The 10,253-nt window shown below is 42.6% G+C and overlaps 2 protein-coding genes across 2 annotated transcripts; one reads left to right on the top strand and one right to left on the bottom strand.

Moving 5' to 3' along the window:
• Nucleotides 1-1,072: 1,072 nt before the first annotated feature.
• LOC142114721 (uncharacterized) lies at nucleotides 1,073-2,420 on the bottom strand. Its single transcript, XM_075194003.1, has 2 exons — nucleotides 1,861-2,420; nucleotides 1,073-1,277 (listed from the first exon to the last, which is right to left on the bottom strand). The coding sequence occupies exons 1-2, from the start codon at nucleotides 2,321-2,323 to the stop codon at nucleotides 1,111-1,113; spliced, it is 630 nt and encodes a 209-aa protein (XP_075050104.1). The 5' UTR covers nucleotides 2,324-2,420; the 3' UTR covers nucleotides 1,073-1,110.
• A 2,520-nt stretch (nucleotides 2,421-4,940) lies between these two features.
• Nucleotides 4,941-10,048, top strand: LOC142114720 (uncharacterized). Its single transcript, XM_075194002.1, has 4 exons — nucleotides 4,941-5,331; nucleotides 5,716-5,924; nucleotides 6,288-6,605; nucleotides 10,011-10,048. The coding sequence occupies exons 1-4, from the start codon at nucleotides 5,102-5,104 to the stop codon at nucleotides 10,046-10,048; spliced, it is 795 nt and encodes a 264-aa protein (XP_075050103.1). The 5' UTR covers nucleotides 4,941-5,101.
• Nucleotides 10,049-10,253: the final 205 nt, after the last annotated feature.

Genomic DNA, 10,253 nt, shown 5'->3' with positions numbered 1-10,253 from the left:
AACAGTTGGAGCACTAAATTGGGTTAATTTAGGCCCAAAAACATGGATTTTCCCAAAAAATAGCAAAACAAAACCAAACAAAACCAAAACCAAAACCAAAACACGCAATGGCGGTTTTGCAAAACCAAAACCAAAACCAAAACACGACGGTAATCCAGATCCAAAACCGAATCCAAAACCAAAACACGGGGGTCAGTGACCATCTCTAGTTCAAATACTGAGCATACCCATAACTAATGTGTGGACTGGAATCATTATCCTAACAAGAAATGGGACACAATGCTTTTTTTTTTTTATTTTGCATTTGTTATACACGCTCAACCATATTGTAAAATATGCCCTCTGATTTATACTGTATTGAAAGTAAATATTTATTTGGAGGGAAAATCCAAGAAGCCTCACGGCCTATACTTCACATGCACAGTATTAGGTGCATGCTGACATTGAGTATTCTAAATGGACTAAGGGGGGGGGGGTGTTGTAGGTGACAGCTTCCTTGGAGGTAAATGCAACATTGTCAGCAAATAGACTTTCATCTGGATCCATGGCGTACACGTTATGTCATGTACTCAGCTTTATCCAAACAGGCCGCTCTCCACACTCCAGTACCATGGTCCTTTGCCTCGCTTGCACTTCTGCCTTACACCATTGACGCCACTTCTGGGTACACTTTAGAGGTTCTCTTCAATGTGTCACTGGCTTTGCTCTGATACTTGAACGTTACCTTGGAGTATCACTACAATGACATATGTATTTGGGGGAATTGGTAACTAGCTAGAGCGTTTGACATTTTTGGATTTTATCTTGCACACAGGGCCTACAGATGCAATACCTCTTATAGGGGTGGCTTGTTCGTGGAGGGCACATGTTACTTTTGGATTACATGCAAACAGCTAAAGAAATCCTTTTGTGTTTTACAAATGATGTTATAAGCAAAACATCTTTCTTCATTACTCTTTTCGGACTATTATATATACCCACATGTTGTGTAATGAGATGAATAAAGACACACACACCAAGGTTTGTTTTTTTATAAAGGTATATATTTTTAAAACACAACAATCTTTTCAAACTATTTACATATACATCAGAGAACAAATAAATAAAATATCATCGAAATGAGGCCCAGTAGGCCAATTTAAAACGCAGGTTGCCTACAATGTTCCCAATATGTACGTGGAGGCCTTCCAGGTCCTCCACAATTTGACCCATGTGGGCCATCAGTTCTGCTGCGGTGGGTGGTGGTGGAGGCCAATTGCCAGCTTCCTCAGTGGGTGCTGAAAGAAATCAGAAATTAAACATTACATACATGGATACATATTTCATCAAACAGACAGGATTTACTAGAGATGTTTACTGTTACATTACTTTCAAAACTTAGGCCTCTGGCCACAAAACCATTTGCACGCACATTAGACATCGAGAAGGCATTCAAATCAATGTACTAAATTCTGGTGAGCCACGGGGAGAGGGCCATGTACAGGGTTGTCTTATCCAGCATTATTGGCCCCAGGTCCTATGCACTACATGGGCCACTACCTATACAATCACTCACAGGAATTCAAACGATTTTGGTGTATATTAGATTTTATAAACAAGTCATTAATATACTGACGAGTTGACCAGGCTAGCGGCCACATTGTTTTGCCCAATGCCCTGCGTGCCCATGTGTTAAGATGGCTATGGCTGTGGTTTGAGTGTTTAATGCGCCTAAAATGTATAGGCAGATATTATAAGTGTTCGACCTGTGGCATTTAAGGCACCATTTAATCAACATATGTCACAGCAGGGATTATGTACAAGTATAATGCACATGTCAATCTTGTATAACTATGTCCATCACTTATCGCAAATACTTACAATCTTCCAACTCCACTGCCTCTTGGCTGCCTGATGTGGAGTCCGCTAAATCCTGGGGCTCCCGGTCAGCCTGCTCCTCGTCCTCCTCCACCGCTGCTGCCACTGGCACCGGCACTGGCACCGCCTCCTCCTCCTCCTGCTCCTCCACTGCCATTGCCACTGGCACCGCCTCCTCCTCCTCCTCCGACACTGCCACTGCCACTGGCACCGCCTCCTCCTCCTCCTGCGACACTGCCACTGGCACCGCCTCCTCCTCCTGCGACACTGCCACTGGCACCGCCGCCTCCTCCTCCTCCGATGACAGTGGCACTGCCACCGCCACTGGCTGCTGCTCCTCCTCCTCCTCCTCCTCAGCTGCCTGCGCCTCGACTAATGCCCGGCGGCGTTGGCGGCGTTCCCAGCGTGCTCGGTCTGTTTGAAAAAAGGAAATATAAACAAAAGGACATGTTAACACAATCACCATTTGAAAAAAACTATTGTATTTTGACAATCAGGTGATCATACATATTTAATCAACTTTACATTGTCAGCAGGCATAAATATTTGCTACTAACAATGCAAGGAGGTGAACATGATGAACACAAAGCATTTCACATGACTTGTCAGCCCAGCACAGTGGTCTAGTGGTTAGCACGTCTGCCTCACAGCACTGGGGTCAGGAGTTCAACTCCCTGATGATAGTTACATATGTGTGGAGTTTGGAGGCTTGCTCCATATTTGCATGTGTTGTCTACCACACTCCCCAAACATACTACTGGCCGCCTAATTAGGTTTTGTTCACATTTGGCCGTAGTATGTTTTTTTCATGTAGGTGCTTTTAAGTCATCAAACTCCCTTGGCCCTGGTCAATTAGTTCTCTACAGGACCACCGAATTAGTGGATGGAGGTCAAAAAGCTTTGAATGTTGAGTATACTTTGGAAATCACCCTTTGTTGGGACTACCTTACAGTCTAAAAGAGTCTAAATAGGCAGTTAAGTAATAATTGATTAGCTATATCTAGCACACTATCTAATCTGTTTGCATCTTATGGGAGCTTGCAAAAATCAGTCTAAACACTAAGGTGTTTTGTATTTGAAACGTGCCTTTTAAATCTTGGCCCAATAATGACAACACATCTTCCACTCCAAAATGTTTTTAAGGTTAGACTAGCAAGTTACAGCACTCGGGTCAAGACTTAGAATGCCTGATTTCCTAAACCACACTTAATGGTGAGAATTGTCACACAAAAACATTTAGGTCAGTAAATGGTTAGCAGACACATTTAGGACACAGGAGCCAAAGCTTTTTGGGTGCACTGGAAGGGGCATGACCTTTATAGTGTGCTTGCACATTGTTATGTAGGCCATGTCAGGTGTTTAGGGTGAACATATTTACAAACATAGGGCCTGATTCATTAAGGATCCTTAACTTGAGAAACTTCTTATTTCAGTCTCCTGGACAAAACCATGTTACAATGCAAGGGGTGCAAATTAGTAATCTGTTTTGACCATAAATTAAATACTGACTGCTTTTTCATGTAGCACACAAATATCAACTTTAAACTTCCGTGTACAAATAATCTATCAAGTATCTGTGTGCTAAATGAAAAAACAGTCAGTATTTAACTTATGTGCAAAACTGAACACTAATTTGCACCCCTTGCATTGTAACATGGTTTGGTCCAGGAGACTGAAATAAGAAGTTTCTCAAGTTAAGGAACCTTCATGAATCAGGGCCATAGAGCAAATATATATATATGCTGACTTTTTTTGGGCGATTAGTAGAGAACTCACTTATTCTGATCTCCCTACGGAGCTCCTCCAGAAGCTGGGGCTGGCGGCGCCGGAGATCGCTCCACCGCCGTTGGAGCTGAACGGTGCTCCGCCGAATGTTGTATCGGAGGCGGAGGCGTCTGCGGACCCTTTGATAGGCCCGCACCTTCACCTCGTTGGACACATACCGTCCAGAGGGTACATTGTCCATACCCTCTGCAAGGACTCTCAGCTCACGCCTGCTGAAAATTGCAGCCCTCATTTTGGTATAATGTCTATAACACAAAATGGGGGCCTCTGCGTTCCGATTGGTTCGCTGAGCACGTATGGGCGTGCTCACGTCACACGCGGAGCTTTCACACACCTGTGTTGTGACTCTGATTGTCTCTCCCACCAAGAACATGGCGGGCGCCTGCACTGAGACGAGTACAGTGTGCTCCGCAATTAGGAAGAAGAGTGTACACCTGGTTTATTAATTCAACACTCCATTTAAACCCACCTGTGCTTTGGTCTAGTGCCTGTTCATTCGCTTTTTAGCCTGGATAGAGCACAGTCAAGATTTCATTACATTACATTTGGATGATTGTTCTAAGAAGCCAACAACAAACAGTAAGTACCAAACTAAATCAGAGATTGAAAGATTTTATTTTTTTTTGTGTTCTCCTAAAGTTTTCTGCCTACAGTATGCTAAGTTCTTTTGAACCTTATCCATATTCAAATTAGGAGGTTAGCTTTGTTTACCACATTACCTTTTCTTGCTTATAAAAATTAATTTGTTTTTTTTTTCGCAGCCCATACCACGCATTACCCAGTTGACTATCAAAATAATTTTTGTCTTTTGTGCCAAACTTTGGAGAAAAGTAAGTATAAGAATTTATCTGAAATTTCTGGATAGTTCCAAAATATTTTTATCTCCTAATGTAGTAAACTGTTTGCTCTGCAATATGTGTGGCCGGAATGTAAAAAAAACTGCTAAGCAAAGGGCCCCTGGCCTCACATTTAACATGTAAAGTTTTCAATAGTAGCCTACAGTGTGCTAAGTTCTTTTGAACCTTATCCTTGTTCAACGGCATAATAACTAGCTCATTGCATTGATGGACACATGGGTCCAAATGTTGGCTGATTTGTAACCAAATATTAATAATAATTACACAATATAGGGTTTGCAACTGAGTGATATCCTTCATTTTGGTGTGTTGCTAACCTGTAAACCAATGTTATGGTTTGAAAAGTGAAGAGTAGTAGTAGTAGTAGGAGAATGTTGCTATAGTATTTGACTAATATGTCAGTCAAAATGCAGTGGTCAAACTAAATGGGCGTTAAATAGACAAACCACAATGTTTATTATAATAAGGGGCATGTGTTTTAGACCTAGTTAGAAGTTTGTGAAATTGTACCTTATGTAGGGGGGGAATGTGCTTAGATTCTGTATCACCACCTGACTGTGTGCATTGCCTATAAAGACACAACTTATCTTTGAAATAGGAATATGTCTGATGCTGGCCCAAGTAATGTGGAGGCACCAGGGCTGCCAACTAGGCGTAAAAACAACTTCATAGAGGAGGAGCTGGAGGTGCTGGTAGAAGGGGTTCTGGCGAGGTTCCACAGTGGGAACCGCCAAATAACCGGACGCGAGCGCCAAACCCATTGGCAGGAAATCACAAGGCTCATAAATGAAATATCTCCGTATGAGCGTACAAAGGTTGAAGTACAGAAAAGGTACGAATTAAATTTAGAAATAATAGCCCTATTTAACTTTACTGACTGTGTGTATTTGTCAAATAATATATATAGATATCGCTAGAGATAAATATGGATATTGTGACATAGTAGCATTAGTCACCTGTGAGGTGAAACCACCTTGTGACTCCAATGCATTTGTTGATCAGGCCCTTTGTTTTCAGAAACTAACACCATGGCCCTTGGTCACATTGACATAATATGTTTACCACATTATACGCGCTTCAAAAGAGCAAATTCTGTATTACTGTATGTGAAGGTTAAATTGTTGTGAATAGCAAACGTGCAATGTATTTGATTGAAAAATGTGTCATTTAGAGTTGAAGGTACTATGTGAGGCAATAATGTTTGTCTATTCCACAGATGGGCAGACTATAAAGGACGCCTGAAAGCGAAGCTTGTTGAGCTTCACAGGCATGCTCAAGGCACTGGTGGGGGGCCTCGACTACGTACTACTTTAACACCCCTCGAGGAGCGGGCGAGGGCTGCAATAGCCCTGGTGGAGATAGTTGGGGTGGGCGACATAGACACTGGCTCTAGCCCACCCCGAACAGGAGAGGCCGCTCCACTAGGTACATGATGAGTTTGCTTTCTTAATGTCTGTAAAGCTTTGTATCTGTCTGAGTAAAAGTGTCAACTCTCAGGATGTGTGTGTGAAGGTAAACTTCAATTGCACAATGTGTTTGCCTATCACATAGTAGGAAATGACATTTACACACTGAAGACAAATGGTCTCAATATGAAGGGCTCATCCTAAAATGTCAGACCATAAGTGGCAATGTTTGTATTTGGGGAGCGGAAAGGGCTGCTAGCACATTCAAGGGAAGCTGACACTTTACCAATGCTACATCACGCGTTGTAAGATGTTTTTGCCAATATAATATCGCACCTTACTCATTGATTCTAATTACTTTATTTTACTTATCTCTCTACAGCATGTGAGCAGCAGGCGCCTGCTTCACCGGTGGATGAAGAAGTTGCCCGTGATGTGGAGGAGCCTCAGCTGGCTCCAGCTGAATATGTAAGGCAGCGGACACTCGCACGCGCAGCCGAAAATCTTAAAGACGTCACTCTTGCACAGAATGTTCACCTGTCACACATATCAAGCACTGTCCAACACACGGATCAGCAAATCGACCGTCTCACTAACACACTCTCCGATTTCATGAGCACACACACCTCTTTACTGATGACACTCGCCACCAAAATTGATAATTTAAATACTTCAGTGACAAATATTGCAACACTCCTGGGTGATATCTTGCATGTCCACTCCCAACGCACCTCCGGCACAATCCCTTCACCCAGCTCAGATTATTTGTTCGGCAGCCCCCATACCCAGTTGTCTGTCGCCTCCGCCCTCCCTGATGTGTCTGTCGCCTCCGCCCTCCCTGATGTGTCTGTCGCCTCCGCCCTCCCTGATGTGTCTGTCGCCTCCGCCCTCCCTGATGTGTCTGTCGCCTCCGCCCTCCCTGATGTGTCTGTCGCCTCCGCCCTCCCTGATGTGTCTGTCGCCTCCGCCCTCCCTGATGTGTCTGTCGCCTCCGCCCTCCCTGATGTGTCTGTCGCCTCCGCCCTCCCTGATGTGTCTGTCGCCTCCGCCCTCCCTGACCCCGAACTATGTCGTCTTATGTGTTTTGCCTTTGCTCGTGGCTATGGCCAATCCACCGCTTTGTGCCCACTTCCCCCTCGCCTGTCGTGGCCCCATCCCCATCCCCTGACCCTGCACCTTCACCTCGTCGGACACAACCCGCTTGCCTTGCCCCATTGCCTGGTTCCTCTGACTCCTCTACATCACGGGTGACAAGAAGTCGGAGTAGGGGAGCCTCCCGTCCAACCGGCTTTAAAAAAACACGGAAAAAGTAATTTGTATTGTTTTAACCTAACAAATATAGTTTAATATATGACGAAAATATGTATTTTTTTTTTTTATTTTATAATAAAAAAAAATCCTACTACTGAAATGTCTATTTCTTTTTTACGGCAGATTCCATAATGTTTTTTGTAATAACAATGCTTGTTATCTAGTCTAACCATAGTATAATCTCCAAACAAACTGGCTGATTCATTAACGTATTCAAACAAATATGTATCTAATATCAGTGTGCTGACCAAAACCATGCCATGGCCCTGATTGAGTAATGAACCTAGATGTCAAGGATACATATTTCTGAATGCTGCTCAAAAGCCTTTTAAAATGCAAGTGGTGCAAAATAGCAATAGGTTTAGAGCACGAAAAAAAAAAAAATGTCTGTATCCTAATGTACCGCACAAATACTTGATAGCTTATTTGTACACTGAAATGTTCATGTCAGGTAGGACCTCTCCTACCCCAAAATTACATCTCTAATGACATTTTTGGTTTACATTCCCCTCCAAACTGACATGCTTTGCCCTTGCTTAGTTACTTTGCCTTACCTTTCCAGAATGAATCTGGCCCATGGTTTGCTGAAGAAGACTTAAACAAGAAGTGTATCAAGGTAAGCTTCTTAATGCTTTTGCCACAGTGTTTCTTTATTTGCCTGACGAAATAATTGCAAACACAACATGCAACTACAGTGCCCCTTTAGAGGTAGGGCAAATCATTCTGTCAAGAAAGTATTGCATTTGCAAACTGTAACCTGACACAAAGGAGCCACAAAAGACAGGTGTTAAGGTAACCCAAATAAATTTTAATATTTTTTTTCCCATGATGGCACAGGACAAATATTGTTAACTACTATTTTGTACAGGTACGAATCTGTGCTAATTCAAAAAATCTAATAAGGGATTTGTATTTAAGATTAGTGCTAATGCACAGTGTGTGGTACACTCGACGTCATTTAGCATAACAGTTATTTACATGTAACCTCATGACCTTATTGCACTAAGCACATATAGGTTGGGTCTCACATTTGGATCTTAGGTGCACTTACCCCATCAGCCGCTGTCATATCACGGCTACCTGGGTGCCTTCTGGTCGTCAGCAACATTCCCGTCCTCCACAGCTCCGTTTGTAATCAAACACACACTGTTTGTTCTGCTGCATGTGCACAGGCATCTTGGATGCAGTCAGGTGATCATTCCAGATCAACCAGATTCAGCACCTGTGATCCCATTAAGTGCTCAGCCAATAGTTGCTTGGGACAAACCATTTAAAGCTGCTGCTGTGATCTGTTCATTGCCTGAACAACACACTTCTCTCCAGTGGATAGTTATTGGCCCCAGTGTTTCTGGCTGCATTACAAAATCAGTGTTTGTGTCCACATTCTCAGACTGCTCATTCCCCTGCTAGATTGGCCAATCAGCAAGAACATGAGCAGGAAGATCATCCAGGCTGCTCTGTTCAGATTCAGACCTGCTGCAGGTAATCCCAAGGGTCCCTGATTCGGATCAAGAAATACAGACTAACGTGACAGTTTGACACACTATAAGGGTGTATGTAGTGCTGTGTGTCTGACTAATCATGTAAGACGCAAATGAAAAAGCTTGGAGTATAGATATGGTTTGGTCAGGCAAAGAAGCACACTCTGTAATACAAGTAGACTCCAAGAGGTAGTTTGTCCACCAAACTCCTCTATCCTGTAAAGACTTTTCCAAACTCTATGATCTGATCCCCCCAATCCATGATAGTTTAAACCAATCTGGAACCTTGAATACATTATTATAACAAACAGACCCTAGAGTTTCTTACGTAATGTACACTGATACATTCATTGTTAAAGTGGGCACGTCACTTGGATTTGGCTCCCTTCCAGTTTTGGAAAACATTTATGCAAGGCCAAGCAATTTTATATAACGGGCAACATATTATCGTGTGAAGCTTGGTATGTTGTGATTTCTTGCCAATACAGACACAGGTACCCATTGCACACGTTCACCCTCTATAAGCCAAAAAAACTGGATGCCTCACCTAACAATGTAAACATCAACAATATCTACCAGACATTAATCCCTCAAAATACTGTGTGCTCGGCCCAACACTCTTGGATTAGATCAGGGGTGGGCAAACCTGTCCTCAAGGGCCATATCCAGTTCATGTTTTTAGGATTTCTGTCTGTAGAAACAGGTGGGATAATTACTGACCCAGCCAAATAGATTAACTCAGCTGTACATGATTAAAGAAATCCGAAAAACATGAACTGGATATGGCCCTTGAGGACAGGTTTGCCCACCCCTGGATTAGATGGTGGTAAAGGAATTTGAACATGGAGCCATAATCCTAAAGGGAGGATATCTGTACATTAAGGCTTTGTACTTCCCTTGCCCAAGGCATGGACAAATGCTGCAAATTATTGTTAACATTGACTAGCATGTTTAAACAGACATAGGTGGTATTACGACACACACTTTGAAGAGAAACAAAGGTGGAATGTTAATTTGTCACTACTTTAAGAGGGCAAGCTACATGAAAATGGTATTGAGAATAAATTTCACATTTCTACACCACAATAACATTGGAGACCTGCATTATCAGGTTCAGCAAACATATCAAGTGACTGCTGCCTAACAATGGGTAATCAGACTAATGTAACTAGTTCTCATGTGGAGTATCTATGGTGGCTGTAAATTTACATATAGCTGCCTTGACCAATTAGCAAACTAGGGGCCTGATTCATTAAGGATCTTATCTGTCATTTTTTGCTTATCTTAAGCTAATCCACTCTGTTCATGCTCAGAAAAGGGAGATAAGAAGCAAAAGCCACTGCATAAGTGACGAATTTCTTACGCTAGGATGAAAATCCATCTTTGCTTTACTCTTATCTCCCCGTTTCTTCGTAACAATAAGCATCTTACCTTTTGCACAATATAAGAAGATTACTAATGATTCAGGCCCTAGGTGATGGTATTATGGCCTTGTAGCAAGACTCCACTAGCTTAGTGCCCTAATGCATTCCCCATAATTGTTAGTGTGGGGTTTG

Source organism: Mixophyes fleayi, unplaced genomic scaffold (genome assembly GCF_038048845.1).
Source record: "Mixophyes fleayi isolate aMixFle1 unplaced genomic scaffold, aMixFle1.hap1 Scaffold_1452, whole genome shotgun sequence".
NCBI lineage: Eukaryota > Metazoa > Chordata > Amphibia > Anura > Limnodynastidae > Mixophyes > Mixophyes fleayi.
This window is presented reverse-complemented; position numbering and strand designations above follow the sequence as displayed.